The sequence below is a fragment of the Hyla sarda genome, chromosome 13 (assembly GCF_029499605.1).
Source record: "Hyla sarda isolate aHylSar1 chromosome 13, aHylSar1.hap1, whole genome shotgun sequence".
Lineage (NCBI taxonomy): Eukaryota > Metazoa > Chordata > Amphibia > Anura > Hylidae > Hyla > Hyla sarda.
The window spans coordinates 27,747,743-27,774,203 of NC_079201.1; the positions used below are offsets into that span (position 1 = coordinate 27,747,743).

Consider the following 26,461-nt stretch of genomic DNA (forward strand, 5'->3'; position numbering starts at 1 on the left):
GGCGATGCAGGGCGGAGGCTCGTGATGTCACGGTCACGCCCCCCCAATGCAAGTCTATGGGAGGTGGCGTGACAGCCGTCACGCCCCCTCCCATAGACTTGCATTGAGGGGGGAGTGGCAGTGACGTCACGAGCCTCCGGCACTGCACCCGACGCTCTATGAAAGCTGGGAGTAGCAGGAAGATCGGACATCTTATCCCCTAAGATGTCTAGGGGCGGAGTACCCCTTTAAGGTTCTGTGTTGTTGCATAGCACTGTACATTTAGTAGTGGCTGTGCCTAGTATTGCAGCCCCCAATCCCAATAAGTTGCATGGGACCGAGCTGCAGTACCAGAAGGTGGGGAGCTCTGCTTGGTAAACAATAAAACAGAGGTGTTTCAGTAGGGATGCTGGAATCCAGACTCGCACCAATATAATACTTATGGCCTATCCTAATAAGGTAGCATTAGCATAATGATATTACAGTGATGAAACAATCCCAAAAACTATCCAGCCATGCTCACCCCTGCAGCACTTTCCTCTCCGTCAGTCTTGGACTTCTTTGGCTTAGAAGGGCCTGGACTATGAGAAGGCTCTTGGGCTGTGGCAGTCAGCATGTTCGCTTCTGTAGGAACATTGGCACCACCTAAACGATGGCCGCCTCCTTGAAAAGGCATAAATGAAGTCACCTGAGGCTGAGTAGAAGCTTCACCTAAGCCTCTAGAGGAAGGTCCAGGCATGTTGCACTCCAAATCTGGTAATACATCTGCCACATGGTGTTGGTTGATGGACTCTGCTGATGATAACCCGGCGTCCCGCAGAAGAGTGGCTCTGGGGTCATCTAGCTTAGTAGTGTCAATAGACTGCTGCTCTTTCTGAATTGCTGCAGAAGGTTTCTCTACTGCTTTCTCAGTAGTCTTGTGGGCATCAATGTCCTTCTTTTTTGTTTCCTCTTGGGGTATTACAAGCTGCCTGTCCTCCGATGGCTCATTCTTCCGCACTACAAACCTTGGAGAGATAGAAGTTAGAATTCCATTTTATTTAGTCCATTTCAAATGTGAATACCGTATATACTCGAGTAAAAGCAGAGTTTTTCAGCACGATTTTTCGTGCTGAAAACGCCCCCCCCCCCCCCCTCGGCTTATACTCCAGTGAACAAAAAAAACTTTTCGGGCTTTGGCTGTGAGGGGATGGTCCCGGACATCCATCTCCGCCTGTCAATCCCTTCTCAGTGGTCTTCAACCTGCGGACCTCCAGATGTTGCAAAACTACAACTCCCAGCATGCTATTGGCTGTCCGGGCAAGCTGGGAGTTGTAGTTTTGAAACATCCGTCCTTCATCATCATCCAGACCCCCCTTTTGTTTTCTACTCACCTCCCTTGGTGGGAAGGAAGGGTGAGCTGGTCCGGGCCGTCCATATTTGACCACCTATGCTGCAGGGACCGTCCAGTGGGGATGGATAGTCGTTCCAGGCTGTCCATCATCCCCGGGAGGCCCTCTTCTCCGCTCCGGGCCGCCCCGAACTAGTGATGCTGCCTTGACGCCACTGCGCAGGGACGTCACGGATGTCTGCTGCGCATAGATGTCCCTGCGCGTCGTCGTCAAGGCAACGTCACTAGTCCGGGGCCGTCCCGGAGCGGAGAAGAGGTCCTCCCGGTGAAGATGGACAGCCTGGAACGACTAGCCCTCCCCACCAGACAGTCCCTGCAGCATAGGTGGTCAAATATGGACGGCCCGGACCAGCTCACCCTTCCTTCCCACCGAGAGGAGGGGAGTAGAAAACAAAAGGGGGGTCTGGATGATGATGAAGGCCGCAGTGGTCTTCAACCTGCGGACCTACAGATGTTTCAAAACTACAACTCCCAGCATGCTCGGACAGGCGATGGCTGTTCGGGCATGCTGGGAGTTGTAGTTTTGCAACATCTGGAGGTCAGCAGGTTGAAGACCACCGAGAAGGGATTGACAGGCGGAGATGGTGAAGGGGGGTGGGTGAGGATGACAGGGGGTGAGGATGACAGGGGGTGAGGATGACATGGGGGGTTGATGACATGGGGGGTTGATGACATGGGGGGGGATGATGTATTTCCCTCCCTAGGCTTATAGTCGAGTCAATAACTTTTCCTGGGTTTTTGGGGTGAAATTAGGGGCCTCGGCTTATATTCGGGACGGCTTATACTCAAGTATATACGGTAGTAACCAGGCATTAGATAGGACTGCATAATACTCACCTGAATATGGCACTTCCACTTGTAAGGCCCAAAGACTGAAGTGTTGTCTGTTTCAAAGCCTGCTCACCTGAAACCTGAGGGGTGGTATATGATCAGGACTAGAAGACAATGACACAATTCCATCTATAAATGTATTCGGTTCCCTATCATTACCCTGTTAAATATGGACTTAAAGGGGTATTCCGGGTTTATACATCTTATCCCCTATCCAAAGAATAGCCCCTTAAGGACTCAGCCCATTTGGGCCTTAAGGACTCAGACAATTTTATTTTTACGTTTTCGTTTTTTCCTCCTCGCCTTCTAAAAATCATAACTTTTATATTTTCATCCACAGACTAGTATGAGGGCTTGTTTTTTGTGCGACCAGTTGTTCTTTGTAATGACATCACTCATTATATCATAAAATGTATGGCGCAACCAAAAAAATACTATTTGTGTGGGGAAATTGATAAGAAAACCACAATTTTCACAGTTTTCATGCTGGTAAAATAGACCTGTTTTCTTTATTCTGTGGGTCAATATGATTAAAATGATACCCATGATTACATACTTTTCTATTATACCGCCTAAAAAAAAATTTAAATAAAACAAATCGCAAACTTTTTAACCAAATTAGTGTGTTTAAAATCCCTCTATTTTGCTGACCTATACCTTTTTAATTTTTCTGTATAAGCAGCTGTATGAGGGCTCAATTTTTGCGCCGTGATCTGTACTTTTTTTTATACCACATTTGCATATATGAAACTTTTAATACATTTTTTTATAAATTTTTTGGGGAATAAAGTGTTATAAAAAAGCAGCAATCTTGGACTTATTTTTTTATCGTTCACCATACGGGATAATTAACATTATATTTTAATAGTTCAGATATTTACGCTCGTGGCGATACCAAATATGTTTATTAAAAAAAAAAACATTTTCTTACACTTTTTGGGGGTAAAATGGGGACTATTTATAGGGGACTATTTATAGCAATCACTTGATTGCTAATACTGTTCAGGGCCATGCATAGTGCATAGCACTGATCAGTGTCATCGGCTATCTTTTGCTCTGGTCTGCTCGATCTCAGACCAGAGCAGAAGACGCCGGGAGATGGACGGAGGCAGGTGAGGAGACCTCCGTCCACCATTACAGATGAGCGGATCGCTGCGGGCGATCCGATCATGCATTTTTCTGCCCGCACTCCCGCAGATGCTGTGATCTGAATTGATCGCGGCATCTGAGGGATTAATGGCAGACATTCACGCAATTGTGGAGGTTGGCCATTACCGGCGGGTTCCTGGCTGTTATCAGCAGCCGGGAACTGCCGCGCATGACCCGAGCATCGCTCCAATGCTCGCGGTCATGTACGGGACGTAATTGTACGTCCTGGTGCATTAAGTACCACCGCACCAGGACGTACATTTATGTTCTGCGTCATTAAGGGGATAGGGGAAAAGATGTATGATCGCAGGGGTCTTGCCGCTGGGAACCGCCGCAATCTCGCTGCAGCCCCCGGCATTCTGTGTCGGCCGCTGCTTCCGAGACGGGGACGTGACGTCATGGCAACACGCCCCCTCCCATAGACATGAATGGAGGGGACATGGCCTGACGTCAATAGGGGTGTGATCGTGATGTCACGTCCCCGTCTTGGAAGCAGCGCAGGGGGGCTGCACCGAGATTGCCGGGGTCCTCAGTGGCAGGACCCCTGCGACCATACATCTTATCCCCTATCCTTTGGATAGGGGATAAGATGTATAAACCCGGAATACCCCTTTAACACAAATTATCTATGCTGTTTTTATGGACAGTAAGCTGAATTCGCATTCCTATAATGCAGCAATATAAAAAAAACGAAAGCTAGTTCCAATGTGGCCGACCGCACATATTTAAGAAATTGATGATCAAAGCAGAAAACACTGAAAATACTGATAAAACATAACACTGGCGTCCAGAGATACAAGCGGCTTTCATCTCATCTAACTTGAGCTATGTCCTTTTAAGCGATGTGGGGAACAAACAGTGCAATGCCAAGTATATAATGAAGTCATCTGTGTTCCTTTTAAGCCCATTTTAATGATGCACTTTTATTAGGACTTCAAAGCCTGTGGACGGCACTCTCTCTGGCCACTGTGGTACATGGGTTCTTCAGTACTGAGGACACAGAGAGGTGCGAGCTGGAAGCACAGGAGTAAATGAATCACTCACTAACAGGCTGTCTGGGTCTGTATTCTTCTTCTCGTGCAGTATCTTACCTCATCACGCATATAAACGCAAACCGCAACACTTCCCGGAGCAAACCCTTCCAAACACTCCCTGAAAGAGAGAAACAACATCACTTAAAATCCACCTAAAAAGCAGATAGAATTCTCCCCTCTATGCGGTTAACTGGACCTCCCAGACAGAACAGAACCAGGTTTAGGGGGAATGTACACGAACTGTATCCTGCACATATTTGAAGCTGCAGAGTCCGATGTAAACTAAATTACTGAACACAGCTTCAAATCCTGTGAGATACTGTATGTGTGAATAGACCGTAAGGGGGGATTTGCACACAGAATATTTAGATATTTCTTGGAAAAGAACATCACCATTGCAGTTTTGCAGCGAAAGCAAAGAGCGAATAGGAAATATACAGGAAGGATGTATATACTATATACAGGAGGGACGTATATATAAGGATGTGTATACTATATACAGCAAGGACGTGTATACTATATACAGCAAGGACGTGTATACTATATACAGGAAGAACGTATACTATATACAGGAAGGATGTATATACTATATACAGGAAGGACGTATATACTATTCACGTTACTGTTACTGTTTGGGACAAAAATTAGTGAATGCACCGTCAAAAATAACGGACGTTAGTCATAATGGGACATAACCGATGCTGAAGGATGGTCATAATGGGACATAACCGATGCTGAAGGATGGTCATAATGGGACATAACTGATGCTGAAGGATGGTCATAATGGGACATAACCGATGCTGAAGGATGGTCATAATGGGACATAACCGATGCTGAAGGATGGTCATAATGGGACATAACCGATGCTGAAGGATGGTCATAATGGGACATAACTGATGCTGAAGGATGGTCATAATGGGACATAACCGATGCTGAAGGATGGTCATAATGGGACATAACCGATGCTGAAGGATGGTCATAATGGGACATAACCGATGCTGAAGGATGGTCATAATGGGACATAACCGATGCTGAAGGATGGTCATAATGGGACATAACCGATGCTGAAGGATGGTCATAATGGGACATAACCGATGCTGAAGGATGGTCATAATGGGACATAACCGATGCTGAAGGATGGTCATAATGGGACATAACTGATGCTGAAGGATGGTCATAATGGGACATAACTGATGCTGAAGGATGGTCATAATGGGACATAATCGATGCTGAAGGATGGTCATAATGGGACATAACCGATGCTGAAGGATGGTCATAATGGGACATAACCGATGCTGAAGGATGGTCATGATGGGACATAACCGATGCTGAAGGATGGTCATAATGGGACATAACTGATGCTGAAGGATGGTCATAAGAAATCCCAGTGACATGAATAGGATTTTTTTTAAAGGCGTTTTATGAACTTTTTAATAGGAGTTTTTACAGGAACATAACGGTAATGTGAATGGGGCCTTAGACGTATTTCTATAAAAAGTATTAAATTCCTGTCATTTTTTAAATTATCTTCATTTTGAAATAGTCGCCTCCCTGTAGCTTATAGCTGTGCAAAATATATGGCCAGCACGTGACCCAGTGCCATAGAATCCCACTACGCCGGGCCTTGAGCTCATGACGGACTTGACACACCTACAAGCTGCAGAAAGCAGGTACAGGGGACCCTGTTAACACATTTAGGTGCCGAATTCAAACTGATGATCATTTACAAAAATATGGTGCACACTGCTTATCCGCGCTGGAGTTACACTTTAATCTAGATCTAGTTATTTAAGACTCCATTCAGCTCTTTCTTAGCTAACTTTTCCTCTTCCACTTCTGTGCTCGCTATTTTTTGGCAGGTTTAAAGGGGTACTCCACTGGAAAAATTTTCTTTGAAATCAACTGGTGCCAGAAAGTTAAATGGATTTGTAAATTACTTCTATTAAAAAAAATCTTGATCCTTCCAGTACTTATTAGCAGCTGTATAGCTGTATACTACAGAGAAAGTTCTTTTCTTTTTTAATTTCCTTTCTGTCTGACCACAGTGCTCTCTGCTGATACCTCTGTCCATGTCAGGAACTGTCCAGAGCAGGAGAGGTTTGCTATGGGGATTTTCTCTTGCTCTGGACAGTTCCTGATACGGACAGAGGTGTCAGCAGAGAGCACTGTGGTCAGCCAAAAAGAAATTCAAAAAGTAGCTAAGTACTGAAAGTTTTTTTTTTATAAAGAAGTAATTTACATATCTAGTAAAACAGAAAAAGATGCAGTCCTACTAGGTATAGGGGAAACAGGAAAAAATAGAAGGAATAAGAAGAAGTGTCTAAAATATAAATAAATAAATTGTATTTATTGAATAATAGTCTCAATGATGTTCTATAGTCTGGGCAGGGCCCTTGCCAAAGACTGAACAAAATATATTAAGACATGTATTGTACATAACAGATACATAAAATATGCACTGTTGCGGGAAATAGATTGTCAAAAAGTCTTGAGAATAAAATATATTCGGGCTAGTGGGTTAACAAGGTCAAATAGCAGTTTTGGGAGCGCTGGAGGCTCCTAAATAAATGACCACTGTAACAGTTTGTGCGCGTATTAGCGCTGATGCAAGAAGAACAATAATCCTCTATATATATATATATATATATATATATATATATATAGCAAATAGATAGAGACAGCACTTCAATAGTCCAAAGTAGCAAAAGGAGACGGGGTGCCCGCATTCCTGGAACCTGGGTCCACTGGTTCCTTAATCCAGATAAATAAAGATGTTGCAGCACTCCACAAGTATGCAAAAGGTGGTTGTTTATTCCATCATGTGCAAAGACAAAGATGCACATGATGGAATAAACAACCACCTTTTGCATACTTGTGGAGTGCTGCAACATCTTTATTTATTTATTTATATATATATATATATATATATATATATATATTTTTTTATTATTTTTTTTTTTTTTATTTATTTTTTTTTTTTTTTATTTTTTTTTTTTCTGCAGGATAACAAAGCGTGCAGTAAGAATTTTTTTTATTATATAATAATAAATATATATATTTATTATTATATAATAAAAAAATTCTTACTGCATGCTTTATTATAATGCAGAAAAAAAGAATTATATAATAATATTAATAATAAAATAAATATATATATATATATATATATATTTTTTTTTTTATTTTTATTTATTTTATTAATATTATTATATAAAAAAATGTTTTCTTACTGCACGCTTTATCACCCTGCAGAAAATGCTTCCGCAATGGAACCATGTAGGGAGTTGTAGTTTTGCAACAGCTGGAGGCACCCTGGTTGGGAACCAATGTACAGTGGTCCCTCAAGTTACAATATTAATTGGTTCCAGGACGACCATTGTATGTTGAAACCATTGTATGTTGAGACCAGAACTCTATGGAAACCTGGTAATTGGTTCTAAAGGCACAAAATGTCATCCAAAAATAGGAAAAAGTGAGAATTAAAGAAAAAGGAGTAGATACGGTAACTAATACAGATAAAGCAAATCCTTACATATAAAAGTAATAAAGATCTGCTGGGAGCTGTAATCACTGTCTATGCCGTTGGCTGTCCGCGCATGCTGGGAGTTGTAGTTTTGCAACAGCTGGAGGCACCCTGGTTGGGAAACAATGGTTTATGTAGAGGACAGGAGCTTCTTCAGGGTCCTGTACAGTACACAGTGTCCCAAATGGAGCCGCCCTTACTTGGTGTCCAAAGGAGCAGCTAACCCTGGCACAGGTAAGGAGTAGTGCCAGTCAGTGCATGCACTTCAGTAATACAGGTGATTTACCAGTAAATTGCCCATTCTGATTGGTCAGTTCCTCCAGTTGTGACACGTTTCACAGATCTGGACTTTCTGTAGCATTGTATGTTGAGTCTGGTTTCAAGTTACAATGGTCCAGAAAAAAACATTGTATGTTGAAACAATTGTATGTTGAGGCCATTGTAAGTTGAGGGATCACTGTACCAAGAGAACGGATATAGATCCTGCATCTTACCTAATCTGGGAGAAATGGGTCAGGACTTCCCATAGATTTTGGCTGCTGAAGAATTCGTCCTGTAACCTCGCTCCTTCCTCCAACTGCAACGCTACCCGAACTTTCTGGGACAGGATTACAGAAAATGAAAGTCAGCCATTTATTTCATATAAAAGGAGGAATAAAGATCAATTTAATTACGGTAAGTGCTGTTACTGTCACTTTAAATAACTTATGACATGTAACACAAATGTAAAAGAGTCTGGGTGCTAAATATAGCCGGGAAAAGCTATTAATTCGTCGTCGTCTTCAGCCACATGGGAAATCATCAGGTAGCTGCTTTTTGTCAGGGAATTTTGGGAGTTCCCAAATTAAAGGAGTCGCCCGTAATGAGATAACCCCTTTAAGAAAAAAGGCGATTGGTGAAAGGGAACACTCATTTCCCTGCCAGGCCGTCCGGCACTTCCGCTAAGATGCAGATGGCACGATTGGCGCTGCCTGCATCATCTGCTCTGGCCAGGCCTGACTAGAAGATGACAGAGCAGAGGAACAGTGCAGGACTTGGGACAAGAAGCCTTGTCAGGTGAACAGCTGCCCATGTTCCAACATTTGGTGCAGAACTACAGCTCCCATCATGATATTCCGTCTGTGCGTGATGGAAGTTGTAGTTTGCAACAGCTGGAGAGTCACAGGAAATGATGTATGGTCAATATGAGGGTACGGTGGCACGGTCAATGTGGGGGCACGGTGGCACAGTCAATGTGGGGGCACGGTGGCACAGTTCATGCTGGGGGGGCAGGGTGGAACAGTTCATGGCGGGGGGGACACAGTAGCACAGTTTGTGCAGGGGGTGGGGCACAGTTCATGCAGGGGGTGGGGCACAGTTCATGCAGGGGGTGGGGCACAGTTCATGCAGGGGGGGGCACAGTTCATGCAGGGGGGGGCACAGTTCATGCAGGGGGGGGCACAGTTCATGCAGGGGGGGGCACAGTTCATGCAGGGGGGCACAGTTCATGCAGGGGGGCACAGTTCATGCAGGGGGGGGCACAGTTCATGCAGGGGGGGGCACAGTTCATGCAGGGGGGGGCACAGTTCATGCAGGGGGGGGCACAGTTCATGCAGGGGGGGGCACAGTTCATGCAGGGGGGGCACAGTTCATGCAGGGGGGCACAGTTCATGCAGGGGGGGCACAGTTCATGCAGGGGGGGCACAGTTCATGCAGGGGGGGCACAGTTCATGCAGGGGGGGCACAGTTCATGCAGGGGGGGCACAGTTCATGCAGGGGGGGCACAGTTCATGCAGGGGGGCACAGTTCATGCAGGGGGGCACAGTTCATGCAGGGGGACACAGTTCATGCAGGGGGGGGGCACAGTTCATGCAGGGGGGGGGCACAGTTCATGCAGGGGGGGCACAGTTCATGCAGGGGGGGCACAGTTCATGCAGGGGGGGGCACAGTTCATGCGGGGGGGGGGCGGCACAGTTCATGCGGGGGGGGGGCACAGTTCATGCGGGGGGGGGCACAGTTCATGCGGGGGGGGGGCACAGTTCATGCGGGGGGGGGGCACAGTTCATGCGGGGGGGGGGGGCACAGTTCATGCGGGGGGGGGGGGCACAGTTCATGCGGGGGGGGGGGCACAGTTCATGCAGGGGGGGCACAGTTCATGCAGGGGGGGCACAGTTCATGCAGGGGGGGCACAGTTCATGCAGGGGGGGCACAGTTCATGCAGGGGGGGCACAGTTCATGCAGGGGGGGCACAGTTCATGCAGGGGGGGCACAGTTCATGCAGGGGGGGCACAGTTCATGCAGGGGGGGCACAGTTCATGCAGGGGGGGCACAGTTCATGCAGGGGGGGCACAGTTCATGCAGGGGGGGCACAGTTCATGCAGGGGGGGCACAGTTCATGCAGGGGGGGCACAGTTCATGCAGGGGGGGCACAGTTCATGCAGGGGGGGCACAGTTCATGCAGGGGGGGCACAGTTCATGCAGGGGGGGCACAGTTCATGCAGGGGGGGCACAGTTCATGCAGGGGGGGCACAGTTCATGCAGGGGGGGCACAGTTCATGCAGGGGGGGCACAGTTCATGCAGGGGGGGGCACAGTTCATGCAGGGGGGGGCACAGTTCATGCAGGGGGGGGCACAGTTCATGCAGGGGGGGGGCACAGTTAATGCAGGGGGGGCACAGTTCATGCAGGGGGGGCACAGTTCATGCAGGGGGGGGGCACAGTTCATGCAGGGGGGGCACAGTTCATGCAGGGGGGGCACAGTTCATGCAGGGGGGGCACAGTTCATTGAGGGGGCTAAGACACCTCATTCATTGTCTTAAGGGACACAGAGGTATAATTATTTGGTTCAGGGCAAAGTGTTTGGTAACATTATATTCAGAGGCATTTATCCAACCTGTGTAGAGGAAAAGTTGCTGAGTTGTCCACAGCAACCAATCAGATCGCTTCTTTCTGTTTTAAGAGGTCATTTCAAAAATGAAAGAAGGGACCTGATTGGTTGCTATGGGCAACTTAGCAACTTTTCCTCTCCCCATAATGTGTGGCAGTATTATAGTCACAGGCAAACTGTGTGACAGCTTAGTACATAAATTGGTCAGCACTTTCATTTGGGATGGTGCACATGGTGGATCAGGTCCAGAAACAGTGTAAATAAAGTCCAAGCACTCACCAAGTATATTCAGGAATAAAGACCTTTTAAAAAAAATGTTCTTCAAATCAAACAGGATGCGTTTTAGCAGTAGCCTTCCTCTGCTGACAGCTTCTGCCAAAATGCGTCCTGTTTGATTTGAAGGCTATTTTAAAAAAGGTCTTTATTCCTGAATATACTTGGTGAGTGCTTGGACCTTATTTACACAGTTATATACCAGGGGCACAATGTGTGACAGTCATTTATTCAGGGGCACATAAGGTCTTAGTGTTAAAGGAGTACTCCGCTGCTCAGCGTTTGGAAAAAACAGGTTCCGAATGCTGGAGTCCGTGCCGGGAGCTCGGGATGTCATAGCCCTGCCCCCTCATAATGTCACGCCCCGCCCCCTCAATGCAAGTCTATGGGAGGGGCGTGGCAGCTGTCACGCCCTCTCCCCTAGACTTGCATTGAGGGGGCCGGGCGTGACGTCATGAGGGGGCCGGGTGTGACGTCACGAGCTCCCGGCACGGACTCCAGCATTCGGAAAAGTTTGTTCCAAACGCTGAGCAGGGGAGTACCCCTTTAAGCTCAGACCTTTACTAGATGGCAGCCCCTCACTAAATAAATAGTTGAGTACCCCTGTTTTTATTATATATGTGTGTGTAAAATGCATGTTATACAGCCCTGTTGGCCATTGGGGGCCTTTACAATAGCAGATCGCAGCCAAGTCCATGTAGTCCCTAGGGAAAGATCCCACTTTTTGAGTGATTTACTATGTCTGGCTATTCTTAGATCCAGGATGATGTAATGTTCACGTGTAATACCAGGCAGACGGCACATAAAAGAAAGGCTCCCCGCAGGGTGCACGTGCGACAGCCCGGGATCGTGCTTGTAAATGTAATATGCGCTTTAACCACAAATATTCCTCATCACCTGAAAGAGACAGAATTCCTGGAAGCAGGCGACTAACTCACCGCGCTCTCCGCTCCAGAACGCTGCTGACAGCCGCTCACCATCTCCAGTTTGGCATTATTGGGAAGGTTGGCAAAGCGCCACTGCAGAGAAAGATCCAGCAGCGTCCTCTGAAATCTGTAGATGAATGAAATGGGCACCATTAATAAGAATGTGCAGCTCAGACAGAATGATCCGAACACAGACGCTTACATCAACATACACAGGGAACATATGGTCTTAGTAAGAGAATTCCTGTCACATTCAGCTATGGGCACCGGAGACGGGTTGGATCTTCTCTTATTCTTAACTTCTCTTTGTTAGAAGGGACGGATGACAATAAGGTCATGACCGGGCGACCTGCTACATAATATCAGTGGAAAACGCCACCAGCAAGGGTTTACTTTTTATACAGAACCGCCAGCAGTACCCAGGCCATTAATGTACGACACAGGTGCACCAGGTCCTTAACCCCTTACAGGGGTACTCCGCCCCTGGCATCTTATCCCCTATCCAAAGAAACGGGATAAGATGTTAGATCGCCGCGGTCCCACTGCTGGGGACCCCGGGGATCGCTGCTGCAGCACCCCGTCATCATTACTGCGCAGAGCGAGATCGGGATCGGGATAAGATGTCTAGGGGCGGAGTACCCCTTTAACGACATTAGGACATAAATGTACGTCCTGGTGCCCTGGTACTTAACTCACCAGGATGTACATTTACGTCTTGTACATGACCGCCAGAGTGGTGCTCGTGTCATGCTATCAGCAGCCTGGGACCCGCCGGTAATGGCACACATCAGCGATCACGGCATCTGTGGCAGTACGGTCACTAAAATAGATGATTGGATCGCCCGCAGTGCTGCCGCGGGGATCCGATCATCCACAATGGCGGACAGAGGTTCCCTCACCTGCCTCTTTCCGTCTTCAGGGGCTTCAGCTCTGGTCTGAGATCGAGCAGACCAGAGCAGAAGATCGCCGATAATACTGATCAGCGCTGTGTCCTATACATAGCACTGAACAGTATTAGCAATCAAGTGATTGCTATAAATAGTCCTCTATGGGGACTAATAAAGTGTAAAAAAAAAAAAATAATAATAAGGGAAAAAATTTGAAAACTCCCCTCCCCCATTTTAACTCCCCAGAAAGTGTAAAAAAAATTAATAAACATATTTGGTATCACCGCGTGCGTAAAAGTACAAATTATCATAATATAATGTTATTGGTCTTGTACAGTGAATGGCGTAAACATTAAATTATGTTTTAAAAATAATTAAATAAAAGTTTCATATATACAAATGCAGTATAAAAAAAAAAAGTACAGATCACGGCGCAAAAAATTTGCCCTCATACCGCCGCTTATGTGGAAAAATGAAAACATTATAGGTCGTCAAAATAGAGGGATTTTAAAACGCACTAATTTGGTGAAACAGTTTGCCATTTTTTTAAAGCGCAACAATAATAGAAAAGCATATAATCATGGGGATCATTTTAATCGTATTGACCCAGAGAATAAAGAACACACGTCATTTTTACTGTAAATTGTACAGCGCGAAAACAAAACCTTAAAAAATGTGCAAAATTGCGGTTATCTTTTCAATTTCCCCACACAAATAGTATTTTTTTGGTTGCGCCATAAATTTTATGGTAAAGTGAGTGATATCATTACAAAGGACAACTGTTCATGCAAAAAACAAGCCCCCATACTAGTCTGTGGATGGAAATAAAAAAGTTATAAAAACAAAAGTGCAAAAATAAAATTAGCTGAGTCCTTAAAGGGGTACTATGCTGCTCAGCGTTTGAAACAAACTGTTCCGAACGCTGGAGCCGGCAGCTCATGACGTCATAGCCCCGCCCCCTCAATGCAAGTCTATGGGAGGGGGCGTGAAGTGTATATAGCCTAAGTGTAACTCAACATATACCTCCACAATGTATGTTTCAGATTGAAGGGGTTATCCAGGAAAAAAAAAACTTTTTTTTATATATCAACTGGCTCAAGAAAGATTTGTAAATTAAAAAATCTTAATCCTTTCAATACTTATGAGCTGCTGAAGTTGAGTCGTTCTTTTCTGTCTAATTGCTCTCTGATGACACCTGTCTCGGGAACTGTCCAGAGTAGAAGCAAATTCCCATAGCAAACCTCTTCTACTCTGTGCAGTTCCCGAGACAAGCAGAAAGTTAAACAGATTTGTAAATTACTTCTATTAAAAAAATCTTAATCCTTCCAATACTTATCAGCTGCTGAAGTTGAGTTGTTCTTTTCTGTCTGGCAACAGTGCTCTCTGCTGACATCTCTGCTTGTCTCGGGAACTGCACAGAGTAGAAGAGGTTTGCTATGGGGATTTGCTTCCACTCTGGACAGTTTCAGAGACAGGTGTCATCAGAGAGCACTTAGACAGAAAATAACAACTCAACTTCACCAGCTCATAAGTACTGAAAGGATTAAGATTTTTTTAATAGAAGTAATTTACAAATCTGTTTAACTTTCTGGAGCCAGTTCATATACATATACAAAAAAGTTTTTTTTCCTGGATAACCCAGGGGTACTCCGGTGGAAAACATTTTTTTCCCCTAAATTAACTGGTGCCAGAAAGTTAAAAAGATTTTGTAAATGAATTCCACAAAAAAAATCTTAAGCCTTCCAGTACTTATCAGCTGCTGTATACTACAGAGGAAATTTATTTCTTTTAGAATTTCCTTTCTGACCACAGTGCTCTCTGCTGACACCTCTGTCCATTTTAGGAACTGTCCGGAGTAGGAGCAAATCCCCATAGCAAACCTATCCTGTTCTGGACAGTTTCTAAAATGGACAGAGGTGTCAGCAGAGAGCACTGTGGTCAGACAGAAAAGAATTCCAAAAAGAGAAGAACTTCCTCTGTACTATTCAGCAACTAATAAGTACTGGAAGGCTTAAGATTTTTTAATAGAATTCATTTAAAAATCTGTCCAACTTACTGGCACCAGTTGATTTAAAAAAATAAAATAAAAAAATAAAAAAAGTTTGCCACCGGAGTACCCCTTTAAGTTTGGAGAAAAGCTGTCTTAGGGGCGATCTGATCACAATGTATAAATATATAAATGGACAGTAAAGAGATCTTTTTATACCCAGGCTGGTCCTCTACGTCTAGAGAATAGAAGGTTTCACCATCATAACAGACAGGGATTCTTTACTGTAAGAGCAGTGAGATTATAGAACTCTCTGCCACATGATGTTGTGATGTCTGACTCAAACAAGTTCGATGGGGACGTGGAGGTTTTTCTGGGAAACTATAATATTACAGGTTATGGATTCTAGATTTCTGGACACAGGGTGTCGGGACTGAATTTTTCCTCTGTCATGGGACAAATGGCATCAGTGTTTTCCAACCAGGGGGCATCCAGCTGTTGCAAAACTACAACTCCCAGCATGCCCGGACAGCCAACGGCTGTCCGGGCATGCTGGAAGTTATAGTTTTGCAACAGCTGGAGGCCCCCTGGTTGGGAAACACTGCATTAGGGTTTTAGATAGAACTTGATGGACTCTTGTAACATGAAAGTGCAGATAACTCACTTCAGGTTATATTCTCGGGGATTAAAATTCTGTTTCTTGCAAACTTCTTCCAGGACCTGGAAATAGATAAAGGGAACAATATACAAAAATTCTATAAATACATATATACATTTCCAGGGACAACCCCATCATGGCTGATTTTCCAGCTGATCGCTCTTTTTATGGATGGGAACGTTATAGTTAAATGTGGTACACAGCATTAGAGAGCCTTTGTTGCTTTCTTTCAGGAAACACATCTAAGCCAGTGTTTCCCAACCAGGGTGCCTCCAGATGTTGCAAAACTACGACTATGCCGTTGGCTGTCCGGGCATGCTGGGAGTCTTAGTTTTTCAACAGCTGGAGGCACCCTGGTTGGGAAATACTGATCAAAGCTACAAACAGGTTGTGTCTGGTAGAGCCCCTGCCATTACCGCCTGCTCCCATGTGCCCAATCCGACCTGCTTCCGCAAACAGTCTGGGCTAGTAAAGGAGGCTGTGTAGTGTACATGGTCCTTCAGTGTACACCCCTAAGGAGACTGTGTAGTGTACATGGTCCTTCAGTGTACACCCCTAAGGAGACTGTGTAGTGTACATGGTCCTTCAGTGTACACCCCTAAGGAGACTGTGTAGTGTACATGGTCCTTCAGTGTACACCCCTAAGGAGACTGTGTAGTGTACATGATCCTTCAGTGTACACCCCTAAGGAGACTGTGTAGTGTACATGGTCCTTCAGTGTACACCCCTAAGGAGACTGTGTAGTGTACATGATCCTTCAGTGTACACCCCTAAGGAGACTGTGTAGTGTACATGATCCTTCAGTGTACACCCCTAAGGAGACTGTGTAGTGTACATGATCCTTCAGTGTACACCCCTATGGAGGCTGTGTAGTGTACATGGTCCTTCAGTGTACACCCCTAAGGAGACTGTGTAGTGTACATGGTCCTTCAGTGTACACCCCTAGGGAGACTGTGTAGTGTACATGGTCCTTCAGTGTACACCCCTAAGGAGACTGTGTAGTGTACATGATCCTTCAGTGTACACCCCTAAGGACACTGTGTAGTGTACATGGTCCTTCAGTGTACACCCCTAAGGACACTGTGTAGTGTACATGGTCCTTCAGTGTACACCCCTAAGGAGACTGTGTAGTGTACATGGTCCTTCAGTGTACACCCCTAAGGAGACTGTGTAGTGTACATGGTCCTTCAGTGTACACCCCTAAGGAGACTGTGTAGTGTACCTGATCCTTCAGTGTACACCCCTAAGGAGACTGTGTAGTGTACCTGATCCTTCAGTGTACACCCCTAAGGAGACTGTGTAGTGTACCTGATCCTTCAGTGTACACCCCTAAGGAGACTGTGTAGTGTACATGGTCCTTCAGTGTACACCCCTAAGGAGACTGTGTAGTGTACATGGTCCTTCAGTGTACACCCCTAAGGAGACTGTGTAGTGTACATGGTCCTTCAGTGTACACCCCTAAGGAGACTGTGTAGTGTACCTGGTCCTTCAGTGTACACCCCTAAGGAGACTGTGTAGTGTACCTGGTCCTTCAGTGTACACCCCTAAGGAGACTGTGTAGTGTGCATGATCCTTCAGTGTACACCCCTAAGGAGGCTGTGTAGTGTACATGGTCCTTCAGCGTACACCCCTAAGGAGACTGTGTAGTGTACATGGTCCTTCAGCGTACACCCCTAAGGAGACTGTGTAGTGTACATGATCCTTCAGTATACACCCCTAAGGAGGCTGTGTAGTGTACATGGTCCTTCAGTGTACACCCCTAAGGAGACTGTGTAGTGTACATAGTCCTTCAGTGTACACCCCTAAGGCGACTGTGTAGTGTACATGGTCCTTCAGTGTACACCCCTAAGGCGACTGTGTAGTGTACCTGATCCTTCAGTGTACACCCCTATGGAGACTGTGTAGTGTACCTGATCCTTCAGTGTACACCCCTAAGGAGACTGTGTAGTGTACATGGTCCTTCAGTGTACACCCCTAAGGAGACTGTGTAGTGTACCTGATCCTTCAGTGTACACCCCTAAGGAGACTGTGTAGTGTACATGGTCCTTCAGTGTACACCCCTAAGGAGACTGTGTAGTGTACATGGTCCTTCAGTGTACACCCCTAAGGAGGCTGTGTAGTGTACCTGATCCTTCAGTGTACATCCCTAAGGAGGCTGTGTAGTGTACCTGGTCCTTCAGTGTACACCCCTAAGGAGGCTGTGTAGTGTACCTGGTCCTTCAGTGTACACCCCTAAGGAGGCTGTGTAGTGTACCTGGTCCTTCAGTGTACACCCCTAAGGAGGCTGTGTAGTGTACCTGGTCCTTCAGTGTACACCCCTAAGGAGGTTGTGTAGTGTACCTGATCCTTCAGTGTACACCCCTAAGGAGGTTGTGTAGTGTACCTGGTCCTTCAGTGTACACCCCTAAGGAGGTTGTGTAGTGTACCTGATCCTTCAGTGTACACCCCTAAGGAGGTTGTGTAGTGTACCTGATCCTTCAGTGTACATCCCTAAGGAGGCTGTGAAGTGTACCTGGTCCTTCAGTGTACACCCCTAAGGAGACTGTGTAGTTTACCTGGTCCTTCAGTGTTCACCCCTATGGAGACTGTGTAGTGTACCTGGTCCTTCAGTGTACACCCCTAAGGAGACTGTGTAGTGTACCTGATCCTTCAGTGTACACCCCTAAGGAGACTGTGTAGTGTACATGGTCCTTCAGTGTACACCCCTAAGGAGACTGTGTAGTGTACCTGGTCCTTCAGTGTACACCCCTAAGGAGACTGTGTAGTGTACATGATCCTTCAGTGTACACCCCTAAGGAGACTGTGTAGTGTACATGATCCTTCAGTGTACACCCCTAAGGAGACTGTGTAGTGTACCTGGTCCTTCAGTGTACACCCCTAAGGAGACTGTGTAGTGTACCTGGTCCTTCAGTGTACACCCCTAAGGAGACTGTGTAGTGTACATGGTCCTTCAGTGTACACCCCTAAGGAGACTGTGTAGTGTACGTGGTCCTTCAGTGTACACCCCTAAGGAGACTGTGTAGTGTACCTGGTCCTTCAGTGTACACCCCTAAGGAGACTGTGTAGTGTACCTGGTCCTTCAGTGTACACCCCTAAGGAGGCTGTGTAGTGTACATGGTCCTTCAGTGTACACCCCTAAGGAGACTGTGTAGTGTACATGGTCCTTCAGTGTACACCCCTAAGGAGACTGTGTAGTGTACATGGTCCTTCAGTGTACACCCCTAAGGAGGCTGTGTAGTGTACATGGTCCTTCAGTGTACACCCCTAAGGAGGCTGTGTAGTGTACATGATCCTTCAGTATACACCCCTAAGGAGGCTGTGTAGTGTACATGGTCCTTCAGTGTACACCCCTAAGGAGACTGTGTAGTGTACATGGTCCTTCAGTGTACACCCCTAAGGAGGCTGTGTAGTGTACCTGATCCTTCAGTGTACACCCCTATGGAGACTGTGTAGTGTACCTGATCCTTCAGTGAACACCCCTAAGGAGACTGTGTAGTGTACATGGTCCTTCAGTGTACACCCCTAAGGAGACTGTGTAGTGTACCTGATCCTTCAGTGTACACCCCTAAGGAGACTGTGTAGTGTACATGGTCCTTCAGTGTACACCCCTAAGGAGACTGTGTAGTGTACATGGTCCTTCAGTGTACACCCCTAAGGAGACTGTGTAGTGTACGTGGTCCTTCAGTGTACACCCTAAGGAGACTGTGTAGTGTACATGATCCTTCAGTGTACACCCCTAAGGAGACTGTGTAGTGTACATGATCCTTCAGTGTACACCCCTAAGGAGACTGTGTAGTGTGCATGATCCTTCAGTGTACACCCCTAAGGAGACTGTGTAGTGTACATGGTCCTTCAGTGTACACCCCTAAGGAGACTGTGTAGTGTACATGGTCCTTCAGTGTACACCCCTAAGGAGACTGTGTAGTGTACATGGTCCTTCAGTGTACACCCCTTAGGAGGCTGTGTAGTGTACATGGTCCTTCAGTGTACACCCCTAAGGAGGCTGTGTAGTGTACATGGTCCTTCAGTGTACACCCCTAAGGAGACTGTGTAGTGTACATGGTCCTTCAGTGTACACCCCTAAGGAGGCTGTGTAGTGTACATGGTCCTTCAGTGTACACCCCTAAGGAGACTGTGTAGTGTACATGGTCCTTCAGTGTACACCCCTAAGGAGGCTGTGTAGTGTACCTGATCCTTCAGTGTACATCCCTAAGGAGACTGTGTAGTGTACCTGGTCCTTCAGTGTACACCCCTAAGGAGACTGTGTAGTGTACCTGGTCCTTCAGTGTACACCCCTAAGGAGGCTGTGTAGTGTACCTGGTCCTTCAGTGTACACCCCTAAGGAGGCTGTGTAGTGTACCTGGTCCATCAGTGTACACCCCTAAGGAGGTTGTGTAGTGTACCTGATCCTTCAGTGTACACCCCTAAGGAGGTTGTGTAGTGTACCTGGTCCTTCAGTGTACACCCCTAAGGAGGTTGTGTAGTGTGCCTGATCCTTCAGTGTACACCCCTAAGGAGGTTGTGTAGTGTACCTGATCCTTCAGTGTACATCCCTAAGGAGGCTGTGAAGTGTACCTGGTCCTTCAGTGTACACCCCTAAGGAGACTGTGTAGTGTACATGGTCCTTCAGTGTTCACCCCTATGGAGACTGTGTAGTGTACCTGGTCCTTCAGTGTACACCCCTAAGGAGGCTGTGTAGTGTACCTGGTCCTTCAGTGTACACCCCTAAGGAGGCTGTGTAGTGTACCTGGTCCTTCAGTATACACCCCTAAGGAGACTGTGTAGTGTACATGGTCCTTCAGTGTACACCCCTAAGGAGACTGTGTAGTGTACATGGTCCTTCAGTGTACACCCCTAAGGAGACTGTGTAGTGTACATGGTCCTTCAGTGTACACCCCTAAGGAGACTGTGTAGTGTACGTGGTCCTTCAGTGTACACCCCTAAGGAGGCTGTGTAGTGTACCTGGTCCTTCAGTGTACACCCCTATGGAGGCTGTGTAGTGTACCTGGTCCTTCAGTGTACACCCCTATGGAGGCTGTGTAGTGTACATGGTCCTTCAGTGTACACCCCTATGGAGACTGTGTAGTGTACCTGGTCCTTCAGTGTACACCCCTAAGGAGGCTGCGTAGTGTACATGGTCCTTCAGTGTACACCCCTAAGGAGACTGTGTAGTGTGCATGATCCTTCAGTGTACACCCCTAAGGAGGCTGTATAGTGTACATGATCCTTCAGTGTACACCCCTATGGAGGCTGTGTAGTGTACATGGTCCTTCAGTGTACACCCCTAAGGAGGCTGTGTAGTGTACATGGTCCTTCAGTGTACACCCCTAAGGAGGCTGTGTAGTGTACATGATCCTTCAGTGTACACCCCTAAGGAGGCTGTGAAGTGTACGTGGTCCTTCAGTGTACATCCCTAAGGAGACTGTGTAGTGTACCTGGTCCTTGAGTTGACTGATGTAGGATACTAGAGGCTGCACACAGCATGACTCCGAATCCTCCCAATGAGCTTCACCACACACCGTACATCGGATTACATGAGTTTTAGTGAAACTGACTTCAGGTCTCTATATAACACTATCCCTATGGAGCCCATGTGATGGAGATGTAATACACAGCTGATCTCTATATAACAATATCCCTATGGAGCCCATGTGATGGAGATGCTGATCTCTATATAACACTATCCCTATGGAGCCCATGTGATGAGATGTATTACACAGCTGATCTCTATATAACACTATCCCTATGGAGCCCATGTGATGGAGATGTAATACACAGCTGATCTCTATATAACACTATCCCTATGGAGCCCATGTGATGGAGATGCTGATCTCTATATAACACTATCCCTATGGAGCCCATGTGATGAGATGTATTACACAGCTGATCTCTATATAACACTATCCCTATGGAGCCCATGTGATGAGATGTAATACACAGCTGATCTCTATATAACACTATCCCTATGGAGCCCATGTGATGAGATGTATTACACAGCTGATCTGTATATAACACTATCCCTATGGACCCCATGTGATGGAGATGCTGATCTCTATATAACACTATCCCTATGGAGCCCATGTGATGAGATGTATTACACAGCTGATCTCTATATAACACTATCCCTATGGAGCCCATGTGATGGAGATGCTGATCTCTATATAACACTATCCCTATGGAGCCCATGTGATGAGATGTATTACACAGCTGATCTCTATATAACACTATCCCTATGGAGCCCATGTGATGAGATGTATTACACAGCTGATCTCTATATAACACTATCCCTATGGAGCCCATGTGATGGAGATGCTGATCTCTATATAACACTATCCCTATGGAGCCCATGTGATGAGATGTATTACACAGTTGATCTCTATATAACACTATCCCTATGGAGCCCATGTGATGGAGATGCTGATCTCTATATAACACTATCCCTATGGAGCCCATGTGATGAGATGTATTACACAGTTGATCTCTATATAACACTATCCCTATGGAGCCCATGTGATGAGATGCTGATCTCTATATAACACTATCCCTATGGAGCCCATGTGATGAGATGTATTACACAGCTGATCTCTATATAACACTATCCCTATGGAGCCCATGTGATGGAGATGCTGATCTCTATATAACACTATCCCTATGGAGCCCATGTGATGAGATGTATTACACAGTTGATCTCTATATAACACTATCCCTATGGAGCCCATGTGATGGAGATGCTGATCTCTATATAACACTATCCCTATGGAGCCCATGTGATGAGATGTATTACACAGTTGATCTCTATATAACACTATCCCTATGGAGCCCATGTGATGAGATGCTGATCTCTATATAACACTATCCCTATGGAGCCCATGTGATGAGATGTATTACACAGTTGATCTCTATATAACACTATCCCTATGGAGCCCATGTGATGGAGATGCTGATCTCTATTTAACACTATCCCTATGGAGCCCATGTGATGAGATGTATTACACAGCTGATCTCTATATAACACTATCCCTATGGAGCCCATGTGATGAGATGTATTACACAGCTGATCTCTATATAACACTATCCCTATGGAGCCCATGTGATGAGATGTATTACACAGCTGATCTCTATATAACACTATCCCTATGGAGCCCATGTGATGGAGATGTAATACACAGCTGATCTCTATATAACACTATCCCTATGGACCCCATGTTATGGAGATGCTGATCTCTATATAACACTATCCCTATGGAGCCCATGTGATGAGATGTATTACACAGCTGATCTTTATATAACACAATCCCTATAATGACCATGTGATGGAGATGTATTACACAGCTGATCTCTATATAACACTATCCCTATGGACCCCATGTGATGGAGATGCTGATCTCTATATAACACTATCCCTATGGGGCCCATGTGAAGAGATGTATTACACAGCTGATCTCTATATAACACTATCCCTATGGAGCCCATGTGATGGAGATGCTGATCTCTATATAACACTATCCCTATGGACCCCATGTGATGAGATGTATTACACAGCTGATCTCTATATAACACTATCCCTATGGAGCCCATGTGATGGAGATGTAATACACAGCTGATCTCTATATAACACTATCCCTATGGAGCCCATGTGATGAGATGTATTACACAGCTGATCTCTATATAACACTATCCCTATAATGACCATGTGATGGAGATGTATTACACAGCTGATCTCTATATAACACTATCCCTATGGAGCCCATGTGATGAGATGTATTACACAGCTGATCTCTATATAACACAATCCCTATAATGACCATGTGATGGAGATGTATTACACAGCTGATCTCTATATAACACTATCCCTATGGACCCCATGTGATGGAGATGCTGATCTCTATATAACACTATCCCTATGGGGCCCATGTGAAGAGATGTATTACACAGCTGATCTCTATATAACACTATCCCTATGGAGCCCATGTGATGGAGATGCTGATCTCTATATAACACTATCCCTATGGAGCCCATGTGATGAGATGTATTACACAGCTGATCTCTATATAACACTATCCCTATGGAGCCCATGTGATGAGTTGTATTACACAGCTGATCTCTATATAACACTATCCCTATGGAGCCCATGTGATGAGATGCTGATCCTATATAACACTATCCCTATGGAGCCCATGTGATGAGATGTATTACACAGCTGATCTCTATATAACACTATCCCTATGGAGCCCATGTGATGAGATGTATTACACAGCTGATCTCTATATAACACTATCCCTATGGAGCCCATGTGATGAGATGTAATACACAGCTGATCTCTATATAACAATATCCCTATGGGGCCCATGTGATGAGATGTATTACACAGCTGATCTCTATATAACACTATCCCTATGGGGCCCATGTGAAGAGATGTATTACACAGCTGATCTCTATATAACACTATCCCTATGGAGCCCATGTGATGGAGATGCTGATCTCTATATAACACTATCCCTATGGACCCCATGTGATGAGATGTATTACACAGCTGATCTCTATATAACACTATCCCTATGGAGCCCATGTGATGAGTTGTATTACACAGCTGATCTCTATATAACACTATCCCTATGGAGCCCATGTGATGAGATGCTGATCCTATATAACACTATCCCTATGGAGCCCATGTGATGAGATGTATTACACAGCTGATCTCTATATAACACTATCCCTATGGAGCCCATGTGATGAGATGTAATACACAGCTGATCTCTATATAACACTATCCCTATGGAGCCCATGTGATGAGATGTATTACACAGCTGATCTCTATATAACACTATCCCTATGGAGCCCATGTGATGAGTTGTATTACACAGCTGATCTCTATATAACACTATCCCTATGGAGCCCATGTGATGAGATGCTGATCCTATATAACACTATCCCTATGGAGCCCATGTGATGAGATGTATTACACAGCTGATCTCTATATAACACTATCCCTATGGAGCCCATGTGATGAGATGTAATACACAGCTGATCTCTATATAACAATATCCCTATGGGGCCCATGTGATGAGATGTATTACACAGCTGATCTCTATATAACACTATCCCTATGGGGCCCATGTGATGAGATGTATTACACAGCTGATCTCTATATAACAATATCCCTATGGGGCCCATGTGATGGAGATGTAATACACAGCTGATCTCTATATAACACTATCCCTATGGAGCCCATGTGATGAGATGCTGATCTATATATAACACTATCCCTATGGAGCCCATGTGATGAGATGTATTACACAGCTGATCTCTATATAACACTATCCCTATGGAGCCCATGTGATGAGATGTAATACACAGCTGATCTCTATATAACACTATCCCTATGGAGCCCATGTGAAGAGATGTATTACACAGCTGATCTCTATATAACACTATCCCTATGGAGCCCATGTGATGAGATGTATTACACAGCTGATCTCTATATAACACTATCCCTATGGGGCCCATGTGATGAGATGTATTACACAGCTGATCTCTATATAACAATATCCCTATGGGGCCCATGTGATGGAGATGTAATACACAGCTGATCTCTATATAACACTATCCCTATGGAGCCCATGTGATGAGATGTAATACACAGCTGATCTCTATATAACACTATCCCTATGGAGCCCATGTGAAGAGATGTATTACACAGCTGATCTCTATATAACACTATCCCTATGGAGCCCATGTGATGGAGATGCTGATCTCTATATAAAACACTATCCCTATGGAGCCCATGACATTACTGAACTGACACACTATGATTTCCTGACAATCTGTGGTGAATATCTCCACTATGGGTTACACAATGACACAGCTATAGGCCGTAAGACCGTGGGAACTACAACTCCCAGCAGGCTGCTACACCTTGTAGTGCGAGAAAGTAGAAGCTCGGCTGTGATGACCCGTCACGTGACCTGAGGCTGTGTCATGTGAATGGGCCCCTGGGGGGGGATTGGGGCGGGATAACCGGGTGTTAATACGTCATGGCTGCCGGTGTGTATCCCGTAGGGGGGATTACCTGAAGAAGCGGGGTCCCTGCGGTCACCTTTACGGTCTGTCGCCGTCCGTTGGGAGCCAAGACCGACACTGCAGCTCCGCTGGCTGCCATGTTGCCTGACGTCGCAGAATCTTTCAACTAAACTTTATTAAAACGCCGCCTGGCGGACAAAGCCTCGTGCAGCGCTGTCAGCGCTATCTCCGGGGGACGGCGGCGCCTCATACACTGCGCTCTCAGCCCTCACCTGTCCTGTCCTTACTGTCCCTGCTCTCCATCATGTCACCTGTCCTGTCCTGTCCTTACTGTCCCTGCTCTCCATCATGTCACCTGTCCTGTCCTTACTGTCACTGCTCTCCATCATGTCACCTGTCCTGTCCTTACTGTCACTGCTCTCCATCATGTCACCTGTCCTGTCCTTACTGTCCCTGCTCTCCATCATGTCACCTGTCCTGTCCTTACTGTCCCTGCTCTCCATCATGTCACCTGTCCTGTCCTTACTGTCACTGCTCTCCATCATGTCACCTGTCCTGTCCTTACTGTCCCTGCTCTCCATCATGTCACCTGTCCTGTCCTTACTGTTCCTGCTCTCCATCATGTCACCTGTCCTGTCCTTTCTGTCCCTGCTCTCCATCATGTCACCTGTCCTGTCCTTACTGTCACTGCTCTCCATCATGTCACCTGTCCTGTCCTTACTGTTCCTGCTCTCCATCATGTCACCTGTCCTGTCCTTACTGTCCCTGCTCTCCATCATGTCACCTGTCCTGTCCTTACTGTCCCTGCTCTCCATCATGTCACCTGTCCTGTCCTTACTGTCCCTGCTCTCCATCATGTCACCTGTCCTGTCCTTACTGTCCCTGCTCTCCATCATGTCACCTGTCCTGTCCTTACTGTCACTGCTCTCCATCATGTTA

The 26,461-nt window shown here is 45.9% G+C and overlaps 1 protein-coding gene across 1 annotated transcript in view; it reads right to left on the minus strand.

Annotated features, from left to right (window-relative positions):
- Positions 1-25,813, minus strand: part of ASPSCR1 (ASPSCR1 tether for SLC2A4, UBX domain containing) — a 63,538-nt gene extending 37,725 nt beyond the window's left edge. Inside the window, exons 1-7 of the mRNA XM_056549789.1 lie at positions 25,572-25,813; positions 15,509-15,564; positions 11,983-12,097; positions 8,401-8,504; positions 4,441-4,501; positions 2,207-2,280; positions 503-986 (exon numbers count right to left, since the gene is read on the minus strand). Of these exons, the coding sequence (XP_056405764.1) occupies positions 503-986; positions 2,207-2,280; positions 4,441-4,501; positions 8,401-8,504; positions 11,983-12,097; positions 15,509-15,564; positions 25,572-25,661 (984 nt within the window). The 5' untranslated portion in view covers positions 25,662-25,813. The remainder of the gene's footprint in view (positions 1-502; positions 987-2,206; positions 2,281-4,440; positions 4,502-8,400; positions 8,505-11,982; positions 12,098-15,508; positions 15,565-25,571) is intronic.
- Positions 25,814-26,461: the final 648 nt, after the last annotated feature.